The following is a 27,270-nucleotide window of genomic DNA, read 5'->3' on the forward strand; positions in this document are numbered from 1 at the left end:
GTACGGAGGTGGCTGAGCGTGAGTTAAGGAAGACCAGGGCGGCTTAGGCACAACCCGCCGGGTAGGGAAACCCAATTGTGGAGGAAAGGGTTACCAGTCGACTTATCAGTACCGCGCTCGTCGATCGTGAGACGGCAAGTATGTTTGCAATGGAGTCTGCGAAGGAGAGGGCCTATGAAAAAGGTTTTCATGAAGGCTGAAAAGTTGGAATCGAAAAGACCAAGGAGAAGCTTACCGAAGAGGTTTGCCGATGTGAGAATCGTGGATTTAGGCACGGTTGGATCAAGGCATCTCAAGCCGCGGAAGCTCTTCGAGCGTTGGGCATTGATTCGGCATCGCCACTCTACCACAGTAAACATTTTTCGTTTTCCGCTTTTGAAGTCGAGAAAAGTGAGGATGAGGGTGACGCCGTATAAGAATATGCATTGTAAGGTTGAATCGCAATAAAAACTATGTAATTTATTGTTGGATTGAATAGAAACGTTCTATTGTAAATATTCCGTTGTAGTTCGTATTCGGTATATACGTGTTTTGTTTTATTACATGGATGTTTGAATGAATGTACAAACATTGATCGTATAGTGATACGCCGGCTTATAGGCGGGGTCGGCCCAATCGTGATGGCCGCTTATTCTTGAATGTGGCCACTGTAATTTCAAGAGGCCAAAAGCCAGTACGTGGAGTGGCTGTGGCAAATTCCAGTCGGCGCGGGGTCTAAATGCTTTATTGTTGGATTGATAGCGCTGCCCCTGTCCCAGTCAGTGTATGTGTTCCAAAAAGCCGTTCGGGTACCTAGGCCGTGGTGAATGTCAACCGACGTTCGTCTCTTGGGGTTTTGGCGTTAATGAAATTGCCTCGGAGTCACTGCCAGCATTTAAAAATAAATGGAATGGACTCTTCGTGCCAATGACCTCATTAATATAACGCCATTTGTTGCGTGGGGTTATATAATATTGTGGATGTAAAACAGAGTTTCTTTAATCAGCCGAACTTGAACTTTGGCCGAGCTTGATGTCGCAATGGATCGCAGCGGAGAATTCTCCGGTGTGGGAGGTAGGTTGTTAAAAAAGAAACGGGAGGCGCGTCAGCCTCCAAGTCGTCGAAGTAGATCGCCCCGAAAGGAGACACAACGACCGTTTCCCTTAACCTTTCTTGTCTTGGATCTTGGCCTTGACATTGTCGATGGTGTCAGAGGGAGGTCCAGAGATATGCTAATTCGGGCACGGTTGGATCAAGGCATTTTGAGCCCGGAGGCCTTCCAAACGACGTGCATTGATTCGGGGCCTCCGCTGTATCAACGTGATTAATTCCCCTTTTCGCCTTAGAAGTTAAAGATAGATATTGTAATGTTAGAATGCGGATTGCATCTATGTAACAACTGTTTGATCAAATAAAAAGTTTTATTTCAAACATTTGCGTCTTACTCTTGATTTTTTATATGCTTAGCTAAGCATCTTATTTTGAATGTTGGCATGTTTTGTTTCGTTTTGTTCGTGCTGAACGGTGCTCCGAATTCGGAGGTATGATCTGCCCTAGGGTGTTACGCGTCAGAGGCGTTGCGAATTCAGAGTCTTAATCGGCCCAAAGACATCTTGCGCCGATGGGGCTCCGCAACCGGCATTTCGATGCGGAGACTTTAATCGGCCATAAGGTATCATGCACCAAAAGGGGGCACCGAATCTGGAGACTTAGTTTGGCCAATCGTGATATCCACGAAGGGTGCTCGGAATCCGGAGTCTTAGTCGGCCCTAAGGTGTCATGCATTAAAGGGGGCTCCGAATCCGGATACTTTATTCAGCCCTAAGGTGTCATGCACCAAAGGGGGCTCCGAATCCGGAGACTTAGTTTGGCCAATCGTGATATCCACGAAGGGCGCTCCGAATCTGGAGTCTTAGTCAGCCCTAAGGTGTCATGTACCAAAGGGGGCTCCGAACCCGGAGACTTAGTTTGGACAATTGTGATATCCACGAAGAGCGCTCCGAATCTGGAGTCTTAGTCGGCCCTAAGGTGTCATGCACCAAAGAGGGCTCCGAATCCGGAGACTTTATTCGGCCCTAAGGTGTCATGTACCAAAGGGGGCTCCGAACCCGGAGACTTAGTTTGGACAATCGTGATATCCACGAAGAGCGCTCCGAATCTGGAGTCTTAGTCGGCCCTAAGGTGTCATACACCAAAGGGGGCTCCGAATCCGGAGACTTTATTCGGCCCTAAGGTGTCATGCACCAAAGGGGGCTCCGAATCCGGAGACTTAGTTTGGCCAATCGTGATATCCACGAAGGGCGCTCCGAATCCGGAGTCTTAGTCGGCCCTAAGGTGTCATGAACCAAAAGGGGCTCCAAATCCAGAGACTTTATTCGACCCTAAGGTGTCATGCACCAAAGGAGGCTCCGAATTCGGAGACTTAGTTTGGCCAATCGTGATATCCACGAAGGGTGCTTCGAATCCGGAGTCTTAGTCGGCCCTAAGGTGTCATGCACCAAAGGGGGCTTCGAATCCGGAGACTTAGTTTGGACAATCATGATATCCACGAAGGGCGCTCCGAATCCGGAGTCTTAGTCGGCCCTAAGGTGTCATGCACCAAAGGGGGCTCCGAATTCGGAGACTTTATTCGACCCTAAGGTGTCATGCACCAAAGGGGGCTTCGAATCCAGAGACTTTATTCGGCCCTAAGGTGTCATGCACCAAAGGGGGCTCCGAATCCGGAGACTTAGTTTGGCCAATCGTGATATCCACGAAGGGCGCTTTGAATCTGAAGTCTTAGTCGGCCCTAAGGTGTCATGCACCAAAGGGGGCTCCGAATCCGGAGACTTTATTCTGCCCTAAGGTGTCATGCACCAAAGGGAGCTTCGAATCCGGAGACTTTATTCGGCCCTAAGGTGTCATGCACCAAAGGGGGCTCCGAATTCGGAGACTTAGTTTGGACAATCGTGATATTCACAAAGGGCGCTCCGAATCCGGAGTCTTAGTCGGCCCTAAGGTGTCATGCACCAAAAGGGGCTCCGAATCCGGAGACTTAAATTGGCCAATCGTGATATCCACGAAGGGCGCTCCGAATCCAGAGACTTAGTCGGCCTTAAGGTGTCATGCACCAAAGGGGGGCTGTGAGAAATGAATTGAGCGACGAAGAAAAATGGTTTGCATTGCAGAAGTGATATATATACAAATATCAAAGCCCACAGGTCGGGTCAGTGATAGGGTTTTCATAAAATCTCTGCTTGTGCTGATTGCGGGGAGCCACGGATTTTTCATTGCCATGGGTTGTCGGGAAGCGCACAAGCTGATGATAAGTGCTTGGAACGGCTTTCATAATATGTAACCAGGTTCGCCCCATGATGACATTATACGGCAAAGGGAGCTTTACGAACAGGAATTCTACTTCGACCGTTCTGGAGCCCGCTCGAACAGGTAGTATGATCTTCCCTAACGGGTACTCAGGATTCGTATTAAAGCCAAACAATGGGTGAGGCGCCAGAGACAGATCTGACTCGTTGAAGCCGAGTTTGATGAAAGTTTTGTAATACATAACCTCTAAAGTACTCCCTGGGTCTACGAGAATGCGTTCAATGGTGAACCGATTTACGCGTAATTTGATGACCAACGGATCGATGTAGGAGGCTATTGTGCCGCTAAGATCGGAATCATTGAAAGTAATTATCGGAGCTTCTCTGGGCCATTCGGTCGGAATACATTGCTTTTGGGGGGTTGGATACGATTGAATTGTGTGCATGGTTGGGGATGCAGGCAGGCTGTAGATTATATGGATCACGCCAAGTGGAGGTGAGTCCTGCCTCAAGGCTAATGCCTTGATTGGCTTTCCCTTTTTCACGTACTATTGCAGTTGGCCGTCTTGCACCAGTTCTTCCAGGTGATCCTTTAATGCGTAACAACTCTCGGTTTCGTGGCCGTGATCTTTGTGATACTCGCACCGCCTATCCCTTCTTCGCGTGTCGGGTGGCCCCACCATCTTTGACGGCCATTTGAAGAATGGAAGGTGTTGGACTTTGGTCATTATTGCAGCGATTGGTTCTGACAACTCTGTGTACTTCTTGTCGGCACGCCTCGAGCGCCTGCTGTCGACTTGCAGTTGTTTATTCGTTCGGTGGGAGCATTGATCACTTGATCGGCGAGAGTCCCGCCTTTTGTCTCGTTTAGCGCATTGACGTGGCTCAGGGCTCGGAGGTGGCACGGAACTTATTGGTTGGGCAATTTCAAGGGGGGCCGTTTTGTTGGACATTTGTTTGGCTTTTATTCTCAAGGTATCATATTCCACTTTGCAATATTCTTCAACTTTCTTCATCAACGCCCAGACTGTTTTGGGGGGTCTTCTGGTCAGGGAGCTGCGAAGAGCACTGTCGGGATGTAATCCTATTTTGAAGGCAGTGATGGCCATGGAGTCATTGCAAGTGTCGTCGACGAGGTTGAAGCATTCCCAATAGCGCGCCGAATACGCTCTGAGCGTTTCTCCTGACTGGATCTGCATAGCCCATAGAGAGTCGGCCTGTTTCGGTTGTACCTCGTTGGTGATGAACCTGACCCTGAAAGATTTCTGTAATTGATGGAAGCTTTTGATTGAAGCCGGCTCTATCTTGTAATACCACCTGACAGCTAATGGCCCTAGGCTGCTGGGAAATAGTCGGCACATGAAGGCTTCCTTGTGTGCATACAATGTTGTAGCCTGCTTGTAGTGACGGATATAATCAGTGGGGTCTGATTTTTTGTTGTAAAGAGTGAATGACGGAGCTTTGAACTTCTTGGGCAGGGCTGCCCTTGCAATCCGTCGGACAAAAGGATTGTGCTGTTCCTCTTCGTCTGAACTGCTTCTTCTGCGCTTGTTCCTTGTATGTAGACTCTTTTCGGAGGAGCTGGAAGTTTCGGATCGTCCCTTTTTGTTGAGCTCTGTGGGTAATGAGTTGGAGTCGCTATCGGTATCCTTTAGTCGGGCTCGAGGTCGTTGTCCACTTGTCCTCGGAGGTCGTTCGGGATCTTGGCGCACAGCTTCTCTGGATTTTGCTATTTCCAGGGCCAAATCTTGACAAAGACGTTCATTTTCAGCGATCATGTTCTCCAGCCTCTGTTCATTCTGTTTTGCTTGTTCCATGATCGCTTGCATTGTCTCTTGTGCTGAAGTCGTTGGTGAGTCGAAGTTCAAGGTGCGTCTTGCAGCGATGGTTTCCTTTCCGAGTATATTTGCTGGAGTGAGGTCATCTCTCTATGCGGTCTCGTCAGTGGCTATCGGAGAATCTTCAGTCATGCCTGCCATGGATGTATTTGAGTATTTCCACAGACGGCGCCAATTGTGGAGAAGTAGTTTGGAAATACTCTTCAGATCTTGGGAGACGCTAGTGATCCTCAGCTAGTCACCTGAAAAGATACAAAAACTCCGGTCGAGGGTGCCGGAATTAGCACTCCGACGGACAAGTCAGTTCAGACACTCAGGATAGCTTGTTTACTAAGTTAAGTGAAGTGATTCTTACATACCTTTCTCAATCTATTGTTCCTGTATTTATACCTGTTCCTTTTGATCCTCGGGGCCAGGGCCTACTTTTTAATCATTGTTCTTTCTCTTATCCGGCTCTAAGGATCTACACTTATTCGGCACATATATTATATTCGGCTTCCCATTCCCGTAGGATACAGCCGATTAATATTAGCCTTCTAAGGTACATACCTTCTGATTCTGCCATTATTCAGCTCCCACAATATCGATAATTTCAATGACACTTTTACTACTCCTTAAAGCAAAAAATATGAGATAATTATAATAATTTTAAATTTGTATTTAAATTTATAAATTATGAGATAGATTATTATAATTTTAAATTTATATTGTATCGATTTAAAATTTAAATTAATAGATTACTTTCTATGTGCTTGTTTGGACTTTTTTGATCCAACTTATAACTTTTAGTTTTGAAAAAGTTATTTTAGACTGTTTGGTTAAATTTATTTCAAACAGTTTCGGATTCTAATAACTTATTTAACTCAAAAAATATGATTATGAGAATCTGCTCACCCCTTACTTTTGATTATTAGTTTATGCTGTGGACATGTTAATTTGCGGTTATACTCTTAGATTTTTTTATTTTTGATTTTTTTTAAAATAGAAAAAGATCAAAATGGACTATATTATTATTATTATTATTATTATTATTATTATTATTATTATTATTATTATTATTATTATTATTAGTTTATGAGAAATGTAGACAAATAGTAAATAACAAAAAACAAAAATTAATTGAAAAAACTACTTCACAGCTTATTTAACAAACACTACTTAACAATTTAAATCTATAATCCAACAGTTATACCAAACAGATTAACAATTTTTGATTAAAGTCATAATCTATAATCTGTTAAGTTATAATCTATAATCTGTTTTAACAGCTACACCAAACGAGGCCTTAGTGACAGTTTAAATTTTAATAAAATAAAATTTAAAAGTTTTAATTAATTAATTTTTGTATAAGCTGGTTGGTCTTTTGACCTAACTGATTAAGCTAAACCGTTTTTGGTTTGAATGATTTGGCAGTTTAACCATGATGTTAGCGGTTTTACATGTTACAATGATTCTTTCTTACTCGTTAAGGTTTTTTAATTTTTTTTTAATTATTTCACTTTCAAAAACCAATATGATAATTTTTAAAATTCATATATTTTTATTCTAAAATAGTGAAATATTTGAATTATGTAATTTTTTTTATGACAAAGCATAATTTTAATTATTAATTGTTAATATAACAATTTTAATCTATTTATACTATATATTATAGTAAAGGAACATTTGAAAGAAAATCCTTAAACTTATACATAAAATTTTATTTACGAGTGACAAAATATAAAAAAAAATTAAATATAATTATCATATTTTTAATAAATAATATATTATTTTATCCTGTGATATGCTAATATATATATATAAAAGCAATTTGGGTTATCCAATTGGTCATTCACCCAAAAAATTATCCAATTGGAGAATCAAATGCGACCCATTTTCAAAATTTTTTGTCAACAGAACAGTATGAGCTTTGACACATTTTGTAATTAACCTTCCCAAATATCACCACCCCTACCATTCATCATATAGACTGTTCGTGTAATTTAACCACTCATCACCTTTCAATACAAATAGTGATACATGATGGTATTACTATTAAATATGGATAATCTCATTTTGTAGTGAGAATCACGTGATTTGGTTAGTAAAGATAAGACTTGTATCTAATTTTAATTGCAATTTTTATCGGTTGATAACGTCAGGTAAAATAATATCGCTGCTACACTTATGCTATGTTTGGTTGGGAGATTTGGAAAGGGATTTGGAAATAGAAAGGGAAAAGGGGTGTGAAACTAGGTAAAATATAGGTATATTTTATTTACATTTCACCTAACTTTTCCCTTTCTCCTTCCAAATCCCTCCTTAAATCTCCCAACCAAACACAGCGTTAATATATTTTTTTACTAAAATGAATCCTAACAAATCAACTTCTTTCACCTGTGCGGTGGATTTTATTGTGATATGATAACATATCACATTCTTTACACATTTTTCTCACCCACTAAAATGAAAAACACTATAGTAGACACATAGTCGATTTTCAACATTTGGGGGCCCAAAATGAGCTTCAACTTGGGCCCTTATACCTCACACCCACACACACAAAATAAAATTTAAAAAAATATATATTTATTAATGAAATAGTAAGTACTCACAAATTTTTCCCCTAGCATCCACAAAATTTGTTAAATATAATTAATAAAGTTTAGTTACATAGTCTAAAATCTCGAGAAATCATAACAAAAATTTGAAAAAGAAAGTCAAATTTTGTTGCCTCATTATTTAGCAAAACTCAGTTTACACAATTAAAAAAAAAAAAAAAAAACCCTTCACATTCGTTATCAGGATGAAATCTAGTGAAATTTGAAATTACAAACAAGATCAATAAACAAAATCAAAAAAAATCACAACTCTCAAATAAAAAATATCAATTTAAAACTTAAATACATTTTATTTATGGTTAAAAAATCTGTGAAGGATCAAGTTTACAATTCCTTTTTTTTTTTTTTTGTAAGGATAAGATTAGCATAAATGTGAGTTGACAGTGGGCCTTCCTTTATTTCCCTAATTTCTTATTTTGGGCCCTTTGCCTTTAATTTGGACTTTGGGTGGGTATTTCAATTTCGGGATTCTATTTACCCCAAAAACAATCATTTAGTACTTCTTATTTTGAAATATATCCTTTTTAATTATTTAAAATTTTATATTACTCTAAGTACACACCTTATAATTTTTCCTAAGTTACCCTTAATAAACTCAAATGACAAATAATAATCAAATTAAAAAAAGTATTTGAAAAATCTTATAAATTGATACACAGGAGGCACCGGCGAAAGATTCTATAATCAGAGTCACTATTGACACGTTTCATCTCCTTGCCTCTGTTTTTTTTGTATCTCTTTCTTCTCTTGCTATTTTGCTATAACAATTTGTTGATTACTATGTGTTTGACAATTCTATTGCTGGTTTGCTATTCTAATTTGTTGATTACTATGTGTTTGACAAAATGCTTGAATGGGAAAAATACTCTACCACCTTGCTTGACTTACCTCTTTTATTGAATTTGTTTCTATATTTTTTCACAATTTGAGTGTATGTGCATAAAAAATAGGCAAGAAGAAAATAATAGAAACAATAATTATTATTATTATTATTATTATTTTCAGAACAAACATAAAGTTCAATAGAAAGAAAGAGTAAAAGGACATAATTTTTTTTTTAAAAAATTAAAAAGTGTCGTAGGATATAGCTCGTTTTTTGTGTGAAGGATACTAATATGATCATTGGGTTCAAAGATTATCTCAAAGAATTTTTTATTAAAAGCTGTAATGCTATTTATATGATTCTGAAAATTGAAAGATTTAACATCGTAATGGGACATGTGAAAAAATACATAAATTAATAATTATATTTTGATTTTTATATGAATGCTTACCTCCTCTTTGATGGGTTCCTTCAAAAAATTATCTTGATTAATCACTTTCATTCATTATTTGATTGTTCAAACTTTTTTATAGGGTTTAGGGTTTCAAAATAATAAAAAATAATAATATTAATGATAATGGTGATTTTTGATAGGGTGGATTAGAGTTTTATATTGAGAAAGAAGAAAAAAAAGAAGAAGAAGGCAAAATAACTTTAATCTTTTGGGGAAGAAGATGTAGAAATTTGAATAGGAATAATGGATTAAGGTGTACCATAAGGGGGAAAAAAAATTTATTTTAGGGTTTAATATGTGTTGCCCTTATTGGTAAATTCATATTAGAATATAATAGGAATTAGAATTTATAAATTTAAATTGGGTATACTGAGAGATTTTTTGGGTTCAAATAGAATGCCCTTTTAATTTTGAATCATATATAAGAGTTGGAAATTTTGGGACCCTAAATTTATTCTATTTTTGGGGCCCTAAAGAGATTGTTTTGTGGGCTTATGCCCCAAGCCGGCCTTGGGTACACACCCCTTTAATACTGTGTTTAGTTGGAAGATTTGGAAAGAAAAATGGAAAGTCACTACAAGAAAAGGGAGTAAAAAACACGAAAGTTTTTGCGAAGGCGCGATTACCGTCGCAAAAAATGATTTTTAGCGACGGCGTTTTATAACGTCGCAAATAAGATCTTTAGCGACGGCATTTTACCGTCGGCAATAAACTACACTGATAGGGATAAAAATACGGAGGTATTAGCGACGGCGTTTGTTGCTGTTGCAAAAAAAAAAATTGTTGAGACGGCATGAGTTGGCTGTCGCAAATTAGTGGTTCATTTGCGACGGCAAAATGTCCGTCGCCAAAAAAGCTTATTAAAACGGCGTCGTTAGCTCTAACAAGTTATCACTTGCGACGGGGAAAAATTTACCGTCGCAAAAAGTGAACAAAAATTTGCCGCTCTTCCCTTTCATCTTCGCGGTCACATTTGGGTCGAAATCCCTAAATGGTCGAAATCCCCAAACGACGAACGGCTGTGGTCGAAATCCCTAAATGGTCGAAATCCCCAAACAACGAATGGCGAACTTTTTCCCCCTCTGGACAAGCGACAAACGGCGACCAAGGTAGCGGTGGTGCGGTGGTGCGGCGACGACGACAGCGAGGGCCGGTAATCACGTGAAGCAGCTTCTCTGGACAAGCGACGACAGCGTATGCTCTCTCTCTTTCTCTCTCTCTCTCTCCCTCTAATCACGTGAAGCAGCTTCTCACATAATATGTGCATAATATATAGCTGTGCAGATACAGAGAATGTAAATAATGATAGAACTAATGTAAATATCATTTATTGTTATTACAATGAAAGGTAACAATGGCGCGTTATTAAGGGCAAAAATTGGAATGTATATGTAAATATATAGTCATTGATGCTTACACATATAGTTGATTTCATTACGGGACTAGATAATTCTAGTTTAATCAAATGGTGCAACATTGAGAACAAAGGCATTTGAGAGTTCTTCACATTTGGGATAAGAATTTTGATGCAGCCAGAGTGATGTAGTGCCATTCATTGTGGTTTCTTAGATTTAGTAATTTTCTGGTGAGGTATAAGAAAATTGTTGACTCCATTTAAGTTTGAACCAACCTCTGTTTGAATAATTGTGATTTTTTCTGCACAACGGCCCCCTCCAAAAAAAAAAAAAAAGAAAAGAAAAAGAAAGAAAGAACAAAAAAAGGAAAAAAAAAAAATCTGTCCACTACTGCACAATGTGTGTGGGTCTGTAGATTTTAATTAAATCTTTTACCTTTTGTTAACCACACTGTCTATCTTAAATGTTGCATCATGGTATTACTGATAAAATTATTTTTCAAATAAGTGATTAATGATGATGAAAGCATCTTTTATCCATGCAGAAGCAAATGTGTTCAACTGCTTGTGTTATAAATGCATCTACTGTTTAATTAAGTGGAATTCAGTTGCTGCATTTGTTTAGTTGTTAGAAGCAGTAACTTAAAGAAAGAAAACAAAAACAGGATTATCAGGAGTGGGAGCTAAGGTGGCATTTTCTTTCAACCACAAGGTGTATGTAGCTTGCATATGTGTCTTGGACACTGCATATTCCAATTCATAATCATTTCAGGAGTGGGAGCTAAGGTGTATGTAGCTTGCATATGCGTACTGTGAAAAATATAATCTCTACTGTGAAAAATTCATTTGATATGAAGCACTGAAATAGTAACCTCAAAAATTTTATGCTTTGACTAAAAATTTCATTTCTTATGAAGCACTTTAGTAACTAATTTAAAATTTTACCTGAGTTTTTTTTTAAAAAGGTGTGGTATAGGTTTGAGTTTGCTAAAAGGATCTCTTGATTTTGGGTAATAAAAAAAAAAAGAGTAGAATTTAATTTTGAATAGGTTTGAGTTAAAGAGCATAGACGAGTTTTGAGTATTTTTTCGACAAACTTAAATAGATGAGTTTTGAGTATTTTTTTGAATAGGTTTGAGTTAAAGGTATTATATTTAGAGTTACTTTGATGAGATATTTTTGTGGATGTGTACAGATGATGGATAAGAGTTGGATTGATTTGCCAAATAGGATGTCGAGCGAATACATTAATGGGATTGATGAATTCCTTTTGTTTGCCTACACCAATAGGGTTGAAGGTTCGATGATCAGTTGTCCGTGTAGGAAGTGCGAGAATCGATACTATTTTGTACGAGAGGGTGTACGGGAGCATATGATTTTGAATGGTTTTTTTTAAAAATACAAACATTGGATTAATCATGGGGAATCTTATGTATCTTTGCATGGTAATCGAGAGAATGAAACATTAGCTAATTTAGACATTGGGGATGATATGATTGGAATGATACAAGGGGCTATGGGAAATCCACATGCCGGTACAAGTGTTGAGGGTAATGAAGCACAGGGGCCTGATCCCCATGCATTTGAACCCCAGCTCGGTCCAAATGCAGAGACTGCAAAGTATTTCAAACTTCTTCAAGATGCACAAAGTGAATTGTATCCGGGTTGTCAGAAGTTCACATCTTTGTCATTCATTGTTCGAATTTTACATTTGAAGGTAATTAATCAGTGGATAGACAAGTCTGTTGACATACTGCTTGAGTTATTGAATGAGGTGTTCCCGTTGGGTGTGAAACTCTCGGACTCATATTATAAAGCTCAAAAGGTCACAACAGATTTGGGCTTCACGTATGAGACGTGGGATGCATGTCCCAACAGTTGCATGCTGTTTCGAAACGAGGACGCCAATGTTGATAAATGTGTCATACGCAACAGTTGTAGATGGAAATCAAATGGTGATGGTGGTTCAAATGGTCCTAACAAAGGTGGCAAACGAATAGCTGCAAAACAGATGAGGTATTTTCCTTTAAAGCCAAGGTTGCAGAGGTTGTTTATGTCATCCAAGACGGCCAAGTTAATGAGATGGCATGCAGAGGAACAAACTGATGATGGTGTCTTCAGGCATCCTGCTGACTCCCTTGCATGGAAAGATTTTGACCGTCGGAATATTGACTTTAGTAATGATTGCCGGATTTCACTTTAGGCAAACTAGTTCCTTAAGAAACTTGAATTCGAGGAGTTAACGCCTCAAAATCACCAAACGGCGTCAGTTTAGCACGAAACTTGGCACACACGACCGCCTAGGCACGAGAGACTTGTGGGAGAAGACGGGGCTCGAATCGGGTTCCCGGTTTGGGAGTTAGAGTCGGATTTCGCTTTCGGCAAACTAGTTCCTTAAGAAACTTGAATTCGAGGAGTTAACGCACCAAAATCACCAAACGGCGTCGGTTTAGCACGAAACTTGGCACACACGACCGCCTTGGCACGGGAGACTTGTGGGAGAAGACGGGGCTCGAATCGGGTTCCCGGTTTGGGAGTTGGAGCCGGATTTCACTTTGGGCAAACTAGTTCCTTAAGAAACTTGAATTCGAGGAGTTAACGCCCCAAAATCACCAAACGGCATCGGTTTAGCACGAAACTTGGCACACACGACCGCCTACGTACGAGAGACTTGTGGGAGAAGACGGGGCTCGAATCGGGTTCCCGGTTTGGGAGTTAGAGCCAGATTTCACTTTCGGCAAACTAGTTCCTTAAGACACTTGAATTCGAGGAGTTAACGCCCCAAAATCACCAAACGACGTCGGTTTAGCACAAAACTTGGCACACACGACCGCCTAGGCAAGGGAGACTTGTGGGAGAAGACGGGGCTCGAATCGGGTTCCCGGTTTGGGAGTTAGAGCCGGATTTCACTTTAGGCAAACTAGTTCCTTAAGAAACTTGAATTTGAGGAGTTAACGCCCCAAAATCACCAAACGGCGTCAGTTTAGCATAAAACTTGGCACACACGACCGCCTAAGCACGAGAGACTTGTGGGAGAAGACGGGACTCGAATCGGGTTCCCGGTTTGGGAGTTAGAGCCAGATTTCGCTTTCGGCAAACTAGTTCTTTAAGAAACTTGAATTCGAGGAGTTAACGCTCCAAAATCACCAAACGGCGTCGGTTTAGCACGAAACTTGGCACACCCAACCGCCTAGGCACGGGAGACTTGTGGGAGAAGACGGGGCTCGAATCGGGTTCCCGGTTTGGGAGTTGGAGCCGGATTTCACTTTAGGCAAACTAGTTCATTAAGAAACTTGAATTCGAGGAGTTAACGCACCAAAATCACCAAACGGCGTCGGTTTAGCATGAAACTTGGCACAGACGACCGCCTAGGCATGAGAGACTTGTGGGAGAAGACGGGGCTCGAATTGGGTTCCCGGTTTGGGAGTTAGAGCCGGATTTCCCTTTCGGCAAACTAGTTCCTTAAGACACTTGAATTCGAGGAGTTAACGCCCCAAAATCACCAAACGGCGTCGGTTTAGCACGAAACTTGGCACACACGACCGCCTAGGCACGGGAGACTTGTGGGAGAAGACGGGGCTCAAATCGGGTTCCGGGTTTGGGAGTTAGAGTCGGATTTCACTTTAGGCAAACTAGTTCCTTAAGAAACTTGAATTTGAGGAGTTAACGCCCCAAAATCACCAAACGGCGTCAGTTTAGCACGAAACTTGGCACACACGACCGCCTAGGCACGAGAGACTTGTGGGAGAAGACGGGGCTCGAATCGGGTTCCCGGTTTGGGAGTTAGAGCCAGATTTCGCTTTCGGCAAACTAGTTCCTTAAGAAACTTGAATTCGAGGAGTTAACGCTCCAAAATCACCAAACGGCGTCGGTTTAGCACGAAACTTGGCACACCCAACCCCCTAGGCACGGGAGACTTGTGGGAGAAGACGGGGCTCGAATCGGGTTCCCGGTTTGGGAGTTGGAGCCGGATTTCACTTTGGGCAAACTAGTTCATTAAGAAACTTGAATTCGAGGAGTTAACGCACCAAAATCACCAAACGGCGTCGGTTTAGCATGAAACTTGGCACAGACAACCGCCTAGACATGAGAGACTTGTGGGAGAAGACGGGGCTCAAATTGGGTTCCCGGTTTGGGAGTTAGAGCCGGATTTCACTTTCGGCAAACTAGTTCCTTAAGACACTTGAATTCGAGGAGTTAACGCCCCAAAATCACCAAACGGCGTCGGTTTAGCACGAAACTTGGCACACACGACCGCCTAGGCACGGAAGACTTGTGGGAGAAGACGGGGCTCGAATCGGGTTCCCGGTTTGGGAGTTAGAGCCGGATTTCACTTTAGGCAAACTAGTTCCTTAAGAAACTTGAATTCGAGGAGTTAACGCTCCAAAATCACCAAACAGCGTCAGTTTAGCACGAAACTTGGCACACACGACCGCCTAGGCACGAGAGACTTGTGGGAGAAGACGGGGCTCGAATCGGGTTCCCGGTTTGGGAGTTAGAGCCGGATTTCACTTTCGGCAAACTAGTTCCGTAAGACACTTGAATTTGAGGAGTTAACGTCCCAAAATCACCAAACGGCGTCGGTTTAGCACGAAACTTGGTACACGCGACCGCCTAGGCACGGGAGACTTGTGGGAGAAGACGGGGCTCGAATCGGGTTCCCGGTTTGGGAGTTAGAGCCGGATTTCACTTTAGGCAAACTAGTTCCTTAAGAAACTTGAATTCGAGGAGTTAACGGCCCAAAATCACCAAACGGCGTCAGTTTAGCACGAAACTTGGCACACCCAACCGCCTAGGCACGAGAGACTTGTGGGAGAAGACGGGGCTCAAATCGAGTTCCCGATTTGGGAGTTAGAGCCGGATTTCACTTTCGGCGAACTAGTTCCTTAAGACACTTGAATTCGAGGAGTTAACGCCCCAAAATCACCAAACGGCGTCGGTTTAGCACGAAACTTGGCACACACGACCGCCTAGGCACGGGAGACTTGTGGGAGAAGACGGGGCTCGAATCGGGTTCCCGGTTTGGGAGTTAGAGCCGGATTTCACTTTAGGCAAACTAGTTCCTTAAGAAACTTGAATTCGAGGAGTTAACGCCCGAAAATAACCAAACGGCGTCGGTTTAGCACGAAACTTGGCACACACGACCGCCTAGGCATGGGAGACTTGTGGGAGAAGACAGGGCTCGAATCGGGTTCCCGGTTTGGGAGTTGGAGCCGGATTTCACTTTCGGCAAACTAGTTCCTTAAGAAACTTGAATTCGAGGAGTTAATGCCCCAAAATCACCAAATGGCGTCGGTTTAGCACGAAATTTGGCACACACGACCGCCTAGGCACGAGAGGCTTGTGGGAGAAGACGGGACTCGAATCGGGTTCCCGGTTTGGGAGTTAGAGTCGGATTTCACTTTGGGAAAACTAGTTCCTCTAGTCAAAATTATTTACTAAACTATCTTTCCTATTATATGGTAGTTAAGTTTTTTATATATTTTCTGTAATTAAAATATTAACACCATTATATTGTTATTAATTATTTTTATTTTGTTTTTTTCAAATATTTCCTGAGTAGCAGTTTGCTTCGTGTGGAATGTGGGCGCGTAAAGATTATGACCAACTTCTGTTTTTGTAACTCACGAAAGAATCAAGACGAAAACTTTTGGTTTTGATTTTGATTTATGTTATTTAAATTTGTGACCAGCATTATGTATGTATTATGTGACCAACATTAGGAATTTTTATCATTTACCAACTTTTGTTTATGTATGGATTTATATTATTATGTAATTTTTTGATTTTTTTTAGCTATTTTTCACTTGCCAACATTAGTTATTTTATTTATGTATTTATATTATTATATCATTGCCAACATTATAGGTTATTTTTATATTTTAAATAATTGTAAAGCAGGGGTTTTTTTTTTTTTAATTTTTTTTGAGACGGCAGAACACCCCGTCGCAAAAAAAAAAAAAAAAAAAAAAACCTGCCAGGCTTTTTGCGACGGCAGCCTTACCATCGCATAAGGTGTCTAATTTATTTGAGAAACAAGGCTTTAGCGACGGTGCACTTGCCGTCGCCAATAGTCATTAACGCTAACATTTTTGCGACGACATTTTTTGCGACGGAATTTTGCCGTCGCAAATATCTATTTTAGCAACGGAAGCTTGTGCCGTCGCAAAAAAGCCCGATCTTCATCCATAATCAGCGACAGAAATTTGCCGTCGCAAAAAAGAGATATTCCCGTCGCAAAAACAATGGCGACGGCAAGTGCCGTCGCTAAAGGTCTTTTGCAACCCCCCTTGTTGCGACCCCCACTTGTCGTCGCAAAAAGAAAAAATACCGTCGCAAATAGCTTTTGAGACGGCGTTGGGATTATTTGCGACGGCGTTTTGCCGTCGCAAAAAACAATTTTTTTTGTAGTGAGTGTGTGTGAAATTAGGTAAAATATTAGTATATTTTATTCACATTTCACTTACTTTTTTTTTTTTCAAATCTCTTCCCAAATCTCCCAACCAAACACAACGTAAGGGTATATCATATGCACCTGTTATGTATTTTTATGATAAATATTACATGTTTTTTTAGTAGGAGCTACAACAATTTTTTATTCAAAAATAAAATTACGCATTTTGTAGTAGTATTACACATTTTTATAGAAATATTATGCATTATTTTATTCAAATATTTTCTAACCACAAAATGTATGGTTAAAAATCATGTTTTAAATAGGTACATTTAAAAAAAGAAAAATGGAAAATCAATGTTTGAGTTGGTCAAACTTTTAAATGGAAGACATTTATTTTCATCTTTAGTGATTTTGTTTTTTTTAAAAAAAATTTACTCAAATTTATTTATTTATTTTTTTACTTTTCAAATTGTCTATTATTATTATTATTATTATTATTATTATTATTATTATTATTATTATTATTATTATTATTATTATTATTATGTTTTTTGGAAAGGGTTTATAAAAGAAAAAAATAATTTAATTTTTATAAGCATTTATTTTATTTTATTTTTTTGATTTGGTTTATTTTCATTTTTAGTATAAAAAAAATTGATTCAGTTTTTATACTTTTTAAAATTGTGTAGTCAAAAAATGAACTTAAAATGTTAAAAAAAAGGAGTAAATTACACTTTACACCCTTGCATTTTGTACGAAATTCCACTTTGGTTCCTACACATAAAATGGTGACAGTCAACATGCTTTACTTTTGGTCAAATCCCACTTTGGCCCTTACATTTCTGGTCAAATTCCACTTTAGTTCCTACACAAGTGTCAATGTCCCTCTTTTGTTATTATATTATTTAAGTCTTTAATAGAATCCAGTCATATAACAAGCATGTGAGTACGAAATGAGGGTAAGTGAAAAAAATCATTACCATTTTCCACCAATACATACTTTGTTCCACGTGATAAACATGTGAGAGACATGTAATACAATATATATATATATATATATATATATGTTCATATGTTGAAGAGAAAGGAATAGATATAGACTAAAGACTGTGTTATTGTGAAAAAAAGAGCTTTGTGATTCTAATTTCGGCAAAATCCTAGTTCATCTCTTTAATTGTTCACAATTTATGTTTTGTTTTAGTTTATTACAATTATAATTTGATACAAATTTCAAGACTAAATGTAAAGGAGGAAAGGAAAATTGGGGTGATTTTCCTTCTTTGTCCTCATTTCATAGTTATGTGCTTGTCACATTACTGACTTCACTTAAAAACTTACACAGTGGAGTAGGGAAACATTAACACTTGACCAGAAGTGCAGGGGTTGACTGTCATGATTTCCTGTGTAGGGACCAAAGTGGAGTTTGGTATGAAATGCAAGGGTGCAAATGTAATTTGCCAAAAGAAAAAAAAGAAAAAAAGTACACTCAAAAGAGAGGATATTTTAGTCTTACTATAAAATAATTAAAAAAATTTCAACCGAACATTCATTACTTTTTCTAATTTCTATACTAGTATAAATAGTTGGCTTCATTTAATGCATTCTTAACTAGTGCCCTTAGGACTTATTAACAAAACCCTCAAATGAAACTTTCATAAAAATACAACATAGTTGAAGAGTTTAAGGTTGGGAGTGGGAAGGGGCATGATTGAGGAGTGTGGCGTCCAAAGGAGGGTGTTGCTACTAAGGTATCATATAGATCTCAAAGTTTATTGTTGAATTGAGTTTCATCATCTCTCTTAAAACTAATTAGTGTTAAGAAGAGCTTCACTTATGTCTTAAATAACATTTATCTTAATGCTTGTGGGCCTATTTTTAGAGTGATCATAGCAAGTGACATTGTGGTTAACAAATTAAATTGTTGCATGTGATAATTTTTTTAGATTTGCAAGGGAAGGTTTCATCGCTTAGAAGAAAAGGATATGAAGGAAATCCAAATTGTGATGTCTTTTATTGTGGGACCTATACAAATATTGGCTTTTATAGATATTTTGATTAGGTTGTGGAATTCGAAATTTACAATGAGTCCATTATTTGTAGGTTTTATAATTGTACGAGAATATGATTTTTATTTTATTTTATTTTATTTTATTTTTTATAGTTTGTCTATACGTATGGAATTTAAGGTAATTGTATATGGTTGTGAGACTGAGAGGATTTGTAGAGACGCGAGGAAGATGGAAAAATACCGGGGATACCATATGCGAGCAAGGAACCAAATTCACTCCAGGGCTTAGTTGCTCTTTAATAGAGAAACAAGGATTGTTTTAGGCTTGAGTATTGGTGTAGGATTTTTGGGAGTTTCTAGTCTCATGTTTGTACACTCTATGGTATATACACTTGTGGATGTAGGTAGGTTTGTGCGAATCACATAAATTATTTGTACTTTTCTCTTTCGTATGTGTGTGGATGTGCTCTCGTCACAGGATGTGCAATAATCCCTACAAGTGGTATCAAAGTTATGGTAACGGATCCAAAGTCATAGAGAAGATTCGAAGCACATGAATTTTTTTGATCTTGTTTGAATAAATAAAGAGTTTGGTTTTGCATAGAAAAAGAGAATATCATGGCCGTCAATTACAAAGAAAATAAAAGTCGTCGAAATCTATGTAAAGGTAGTAATGTTTGACTGAAAACAATGTAAGGATCATGTTTTGGTGGACTCAATTGATGGGCTTACATTGTCGACAAGTAGTGTGTAGTGTACCACACAAGTTTATTTTAAAACTCTTAGTGGAAAAAAGGACAACGACTACATGTAGTGATATTGGAAATTTAGTATTAGTTGCCTAGTATCTTATTTTCTATGCAAAAGGATTATTTGGATTTCAATCTGTGTTCACTGAAAAGACAAAAAACATGGATTGTCTTGGGATTGACTTCGTCCAAGCGATGTGATCTAGTGTCACAAGAGCTACAAGATCAATGGTTCATAATTTCTTCTATTAGATTGGCGTATGTGTAATAAAAAAAAAGAAGGCGAGCATGTTCTCTAAAGTTTTCAGACACTATGAATTCCCTGATGGACTTTGAATTTTCAACTTTTGAAGAGATTGGAAAGATATGATATGTTCAACAGGGATCAAGATTGATCAATGAGTGCTTGAGTTTGATTATGGGTGATTCAGGATAATTGGGAGCAATCTTGTTCAATCAGTGATGAAAGTCTAGTAATCAACAAATGCAACTTGGGAATATGGTTAGCAACCTACGCCCCTGGATAAAGTCAATCATATGACATTTTCCTAATTGGACAAATGATTGACAACCAATATAGACTTGTAAGGAGTGTTGTGACAAATGGGTTTACTATCGAACATCATACAAGTAATATAGTTGATTAACGCGCACAAACGAAGTGTTTGGGTCAACATGGTGAATAGCATTTCAGGATGTACACGTAGACTCAAGCTACGCTATGTCGACTCGTTTGTTTCCCCCAATGTACCATGTCCACCAGATAAGACAAGGATAAGGGTGTGGAATTTGTGTTTGATACTTGTATCGAATTTAGACACTTGGATCCTCAAATATTTTACAATGTTTGAAGAATAAGAAATGCACATTTGTTAGAAAATAAAAATTTACAACCTAACATTGATTAGAGATAAAATTTCAAATTTTTCTTTCTAAATATTATTCAATTTCAAGTACATTTCTATATAATTTACAACATTTTATCTAAGAATTTATATCATATGTAGTATATATGTGGGTGCGTAAAAGTCCACGTACTCATATTGTAATAACCCGACCCTCCTATATGCTTTACGTCCCTAGTTCTATGAGAAATTACGTGTTTAATGTGAAATTACATGCAAAGTTATGCTTACATGTGTGAATTGAAAATTTATTTTGTTTGATTCGATAAGGCTCGTTTGGCAAGTCTGAAGTTAAATGCTTATTTATATGTTATATAAGTCTCTTTATGAACTCATCTCCTTATATATTTTGAGTGGGGAATTCTAGAGAACACCCAAGAAAGAGAGAAAGAAGAGGGAAGAAGAGAGGCTCATCAAGGGGGAAGATTGAAAGAATTAAAATAGGGTTTGAGGCTAGAGTTCAAGGTATGTACAATCTAACTAGAACATCCTAATCTCTCTCTCTATTTGATTTGGAAAGGAAATCTTTACATTCATGTAAGTTAGAGTTACAACAAAAGCCTTGCTTATGGAATTTGGTTGCTTTGGTAGATGATCCTTGGGTTTGGAGGTTGTTTTGAGCTATGTTTCTTTGGTTCTACACATTTTAAGCTCACTTATACATCTTGATGTTTATAGAGATATATATTGTGATAAACCAAGCATGGTTGAAATATAAAGAATTTGAGATGTATATATATAAATTTAAGAGGAGTATGGATTGATTATGTTTATGATTCATGTTCCTTATGATAGTATGCCGTGATATTGAGCTAATTTGCCCTAGCTTATACCTTGTAATGGGTTTGGTCAATTGAGTTTTGTCTAGGTTTCGAACTGCCAAAATAGAGCAAACGACCGCACGTGCGGGGCCCATTGCCGCACGTGCGGAAGGCATGGCCGCACGTGCGGGGCTCTCAGCCGCATGTGCAAAAAACAGGAGAGAATGGTCGAACTACACTGCTAAAAAGGCACGTGCAGTGCAGCTACCTGCACGTGTGGTGCACCTACCTGCACGTGCGGTGAGGACTTCTGCACGTGTGGCCCAAGTTGGAAAATTTTGAAACTTTCTTTTGCTCTTCTTGACCCTTTGAATGTATTGCTATGTTCGTTCGATGTTCCTATAATGTATTTAATTACATGAAACGTAACGAATCGAATAATTGAGAATCGAAAGGAACTAAGAATAATGATGTGCTTATGATTTATGTGTTATGTGTAGGGCATCCACAGGAGGGGGCCAACGTTCACCCGTATCACAGTGAGTGATAGTAGCGTAACGTTATGCTTTGTTCACGTTTTGTGTTTATATATGTTATTTAAGATCTTATTCACTTTTGTGAGTACCTTATGTTATATGCGATATGTCTAATATATGTTTGAACTTTGACATGTGAAATATGTATTTGAGGTCGTTCTGTTTGCTAATACGATGGGCCCAAGGCCGTTTTGTTAATATGATGGGCCTGAGGCTATTTTGTATTTTGTTGGGCCTAAGGCCGTTCTACTATTATAATGGGCCTAAGGCTGTTCTACATTCTATTGGGCCTAAGGCCGTTCTGTCTTATGTGGGCCCAAGGCCATTCAGAAAAGGAAAAATGAGTGAAATTATGAATGGTGAATACGCACCGTTAACCCATGTTCGTACCTTTAATTTATTTGTACTACTATCATTCACCGAGCCTTGCTTACTCTACTTTTCTGAATGTTTTGTAGGTAACCAGCTTGCGGGTCAACCCTAGTTCAACTCAGAAGCCTGTAGCTGAACCCGTTTGCTGAGTCACCCGAAGTGACTCTTTGCTTTATGTTGGAAAGCCCTTTAATGGCATGTTTTGTTATAACTGGGAAGAATAGATATGTATGTAAATGTTGACAACACTAAACATGATGGGTTGGTTCCCTTTTACTCAGTAATGTGAATGGTGCGTAGGATGTTATATGTGTATAGTAATGGCATTTAGACACAGCTCAATGAATGTTTTATCCTTCTATTATTTTGCTTCCGTTCAGGCCCCGTTATTGAGTAAACTTTAAGATGTTTCTAAATTGAGGCCTAAGGTTAGGCCGGTCATGTCCAAATTTCCAGGGGTAGGTTTGGGTCGTGATAGTTGGTATCAGAGCACGAGTTGCTATCTCATGCACGAGTTCATTGAGCTTTAGAGTGTCTAGTAAAGACTTAAGTTACACATGCATGTGACTTTTGGTGCATATACAATAATCATGGATATATATATACATTGGTAATGATCATGATCCATGTCTACTTGTGCATTCTGTATGTATTATAACTAATCGTTATGTAGATCATGGTGAGAACCAGAACAGATGATTCGGAAGATACTACCGCCATACGGTTGGATAGAATGGAAATGATGATTATGGAGATGATAGAAACTTTGAGGCAACAATAGTAGCAACAACAACGACCACCACCACCCATGCCTGTACCACCGCCAGGGATACAAGATTATCAAGTTGAGGATCGGATAATTACACTCACGAAGGAATTCAAAAAGATGAAGCCGCCTTCGTTCAAGGGAGGAATTGAGCCAATGAAAGCCGAAACGTGGGTGTTGGGTATCGAAAAGTTATTCAAGGTTTTTCCTTGTACTGAAGCCCAAAGAGTACGACTTGCTGCCTTCACTCTCGAAAACAAAGCACGGAGGTGGTGGATGCTCACGAGAACTGTACATCAAGGATTAACATGGGATAGATTTTTGGAGCTATTCTATGACAAGTATTTTCCTCAAAGTATGCGAGATAAGAAGGTGACTGAGTTTGAGACCTCGAGACAGGGGAACAAGATTGTTGTAGAGTATGAGGCTCAATTTGCTAAATTGGCCCGTTTCGCTAAATTGGCCCATTTCACACCACATATGGTGAATACGGACTACAAGAAGGCAAGAAAGTTTGAAGGTGGGTTACGGACTGCTATTCTCGACCAAATTAATGTATTGAAACTACCCACGTATGTTGATGTGTTGGAAATGGCAGTGATTGCTGAAGGTAATGTTGTCGCTCAAAGCTAGGTCTCGGAATGGAGAGGGAAAAGACAGAATATTCAAACCTCAAGGGGCTCAGTGACACCGCCAAGTAAGAAGTTGAATTCAGGAACTTCTAGTACTTTTGCCTCTACCTGTGACTCTGCACCAATTTGCCCAGATTGTGGAAAGAGACACTGTGGGATTTATTACCGAGTAACAGGGGCATGCTTCAAGTGTGGAAAGACAGGTCATTTGGCCAGAGAATGTCTGCAAAAGAATCGACAAAATGGGAATAAAACCATTGCAAGTTCAACTGAATCAACCCCTCCCCCAACTACAAAGGCAGCTACGAAACCCACTAACGCTAAAGATACCGCCAAACAAGGAAGGGTGTTTGCGCTAATTCCGGGAAATGTGCAAAATACCGAGGCTGTGGTATCAGGTACATTTTCTGTTAATGGTCATTCTGTCTATGTGTTATTTGACTTGGGCTTTACCCATTCCTTTGTATCAAAAGCATTTGCTAGTCATTTAAATAGGCCAATGGAATCACTACCTTATGTTTTGTGTATGTCCTCACCAACGGGGGAGTCCATAGTATATGCATCTATTTATTTTGCATGTGAAATTCTGATCGGGGATGTTTGGGCAGATTCCAACTTGTTGCCTCTTGATATGGCCTATTTTGACATAATTTTGGGGATGGATTGGTTAAGCAAGTATCACGCGATTATAGATTGTGTCACGAAGCAAGTTATTTTCTAACTCCCAGGACAATCAGAGTTTATTTTTAAGGGCTAGAGGGTAGTTTGCCCACCCTATCTGATTTCTGCAATAAAGGCGTGTAAGTTACTACAAAAGGGTAGTCAAGGGTATTTGTGTAGTATTTTGGATGAACAACCAGTGAATGGGGGCATTGATGCAATTCCAATTGTGCGGGATTTTCCGGATGTTTTTCCAGACGAGTTACCAGGAGAGTTAGTGGATTGTGAAATCGAGTTTACAATTGATATTGTGCCAGGAACTCAGCCCATTTCTAAGACCCCTTATAAAATATCTCCCACTGAAGTGAAAGAGTTGAAGGTCCAATTGCAAGACCTCCTTGACAAAGGATTTATTCGTCCAAGTACTTCTCCTTGGAGGGGCACCAGTCCTTTTTGTGAAGAAGAAAGATGGGACCCTTCGGTTGTGTATAGATTATAGAGAGCTCAATAAAGTAACTATAAAGAATAAATATCCTTTGCCCAGGATCGATGATCTGTTTGATCAATTACAGGGTGCACAAGTCTTTTCTAAGATAGATTTGCGGTGGGGGTTATCACCAACTAAAGGTTAAAGCTGAAGATATTGGGAAAACTACTTTCTGGACTTGTTATGGACATTATGAATTTCTAGTTATGCCATTTTGGGTCACTAATGCACCAGTGGCCTTCATGGATTTAATGAACTGAGTTTTTAAATCCTACCTGGATGACTTTATGGTTGTATTTATTGATGATATCCTCATTTACTCAACAAGTATGGCAGCTCATGAGAATCATCTACGGATAATTCTTCAGACTCTTCGGGATAAGAAACTGTATGCAAAATTAAAGAAATATGAATTTTGGTTACATGAAGTAGGATTTTTGGGACATGTGGTGACGAAGGAGGGTATTGCCGTTGATCCACACAAGATTGAAGCTATTGTGAATTGGCCGACGCCTACTAATGTGTCAGAAGTGCCTAGTTTCTTGGGTTTGGCCGGATACTACCGACGGTTTGTTAAGGACTTTTCCAAAATTGTGATACCGCTTACTCAGTTAACCCAAAAAGGTATTTTGTTTGAATGGTCAGAGCAATGGGAATCTGCTTTTCAGGAACTAAAGACAAGGTTAACTACAACACCTGTTCTAGCCTTACCATCCGGTAACGAAGGATTTGAGATTTATAGTGACGCTTCTCATAAAGGTTTGGGCTGTGTACTTATGCAAAATAGGAGGGTCATTGCATATGCCTCTCGTCAACTTAAACCCCATGAAAGGAACTACCCCACACATGACCTTGAGCTAGCTGCAGTGGTTTTTGCTTTGAAAATATGGCGTCACTATCTGTATGGGGCTAGATGTGAGGTTTATACCGATCATAAGAGTCTAAAGTACTTTTTCACTTAAAAAGAATTGAATATGCATCAGAGTTGGTGGTTAGAGCTTATTAAAGATTATGATCTACAAATTCGGTACCACCTCGGTAAAACTAATATAGTCATAGATGCCCTCAGCCGAAAGAGTACGGGGAGTTTGGCAAATCTGCTCACGAGGCAGAAGGAGTTACAACGTGACTTGGAAAGAACAGATGCGGGAATTGCGTTACATGATTAAAATGCAACAGTAGCAGCGATAGCAGCCCAACCAGCAGTTATGGAAGAAATTAAACAACGGCAACTAGAAGATACATTTCTACAAAAGATTTGTGATGAACTGGAAATGAAAACAAGGCCCGGGTTTATAACTGAAAATTCAGTATTGAAATTCCAGGGTAGGTGGTGTGTTCCTAACGTGCCAAAAATCAAGAAGAGAATCATGAAGGAAGCGCATAGTTCCAATTTTGCGATGCATCTTGGTAGCACAAAAATGTAACCACAACTTGAAGTAGAATTTTTGGTGGCCGGATATGAAGAGGGAAATTGCAGAATATGTGTCATGACCCAAACCAGCTCCCATGGGATTAAGGTCATAATCGGCTAGTAATCAAGAGATTACTTACGGCCTCAAACTAAATAAAATATATTCTAACAGAGTTAAGGGGGCCAAACGGAAGCAACTAAAAATTTTGTCCATAGAGCCATGCTTACATGGCACATCATAACATTTCACATTTATTCGTTAATAACTCACGTCAAAAAGGAAAATAACGCAAGTTCTATACATACAGGATCATTCACATCTAAGTCAGTCAAACCCAAAGCATATATACAAAAATGATCCAATGTTTCACCAATATAGCAAAATTATAGCAAAAAGAACAAAAGAGGCGAAGACAAGTCTCGTGCGTGAGACGTTTGGGCTGACTCTTCAAAACTTTGACCGTTTCTCACACACTTCACTGAGGCTGGGTTTGGACGTCTCTTGGCTCATCTACAGACACATGAATGAGAGTGAGCGAAAGCCCAGTGAATAATATCAAGTAAAAAGAGATACATGAACGAACTTTGAAACAGCTACATCAAACGGCCTTGGGCCCAATTCATGTTTCAATCTAATGTATCAAACGACTAAGATCCAAACGTATCAAACGGCCTTGGGCCCAATTCACTCATATCCGACGGCCTTCGGCCCATTTATTCATGTCCAGCGGCCTTTGGCCTAATCGTTCATATCCGACGGCCTTTGGCCCAATCATTCATGTTAAACGGCTTTTGGCCTATTTCATTCATGTCAAATGGCCTTTGGCCCATTTCATTCATGTCAAACGGCCTTTGGCCCAATATTCATATCAAATGGTGTCTGACGGCCTTTGGCCCAATCATATGGCATAACAAATATTTGTTCATAATTCTGTTTAACAAACTTATAAGACTGATATGGAAATAAGCAATTGGACAAATAACATGCTTCAAATATCTTTACTAAGATATTACTCACAGTGATCTGCCGGTGGATTTGCTCTCGTCCTTGACCTTACACATTTCATGAACATAATGGGTCTCAAACGATTCAATCAGTTCTTAATTCATACATTCCTCTTAGGCTTCTTTCTTATTCTTTTAACTCATTTACAATGCTTAATATATGCCTAAGAGTACTTAAAAATGAAAGAGAATGGAAAATGAAACACAAACATCTTTACAAATATTCTA

At 39.1% G+C, this 27,270-nt stretch overlaps 1 protein-coding gene across 1 annotated transcript; it reads left to right on the forward strand.

Moving 5' to 3' along the window:
• The first annotated feature begins 22,886 nt into the window (after positions 1-22,886).
• Positions 22,887-25,585, forward strand: LOC114260360 (uncharacterized). The gene is made up of 4 exons (XM_082880991.1): positions 22,887-23,454; positions 23,611-23,874; positions 24,337-24,558; positions 24,960-25,585. The coding sequence occupies exons 1-4, from the start codon at positions 22,887-22,889 to the stop codon at positions 25,583-25,585; spliced, it is 1,680 nt and encodes a 559-aa protein (XP_082737117.1).
• The last annotated feature ends 1,685 nt before the right edge of the window (positions 25,586-27,270 follow it).

Source organism: Camellia sinensis, chromosome 7 (assembly GCF_055761805.1).
Source record: "Camellia sinensis isolate YWXY chromosome 7, ASM5576180v1, whole genome shotgun sequence".
NCBI lineage: Eukaryota > Viridiplantae > Streptophyta > Magnoliopsida > Ericales > Theaceae > Camellia > Camellia sinensis.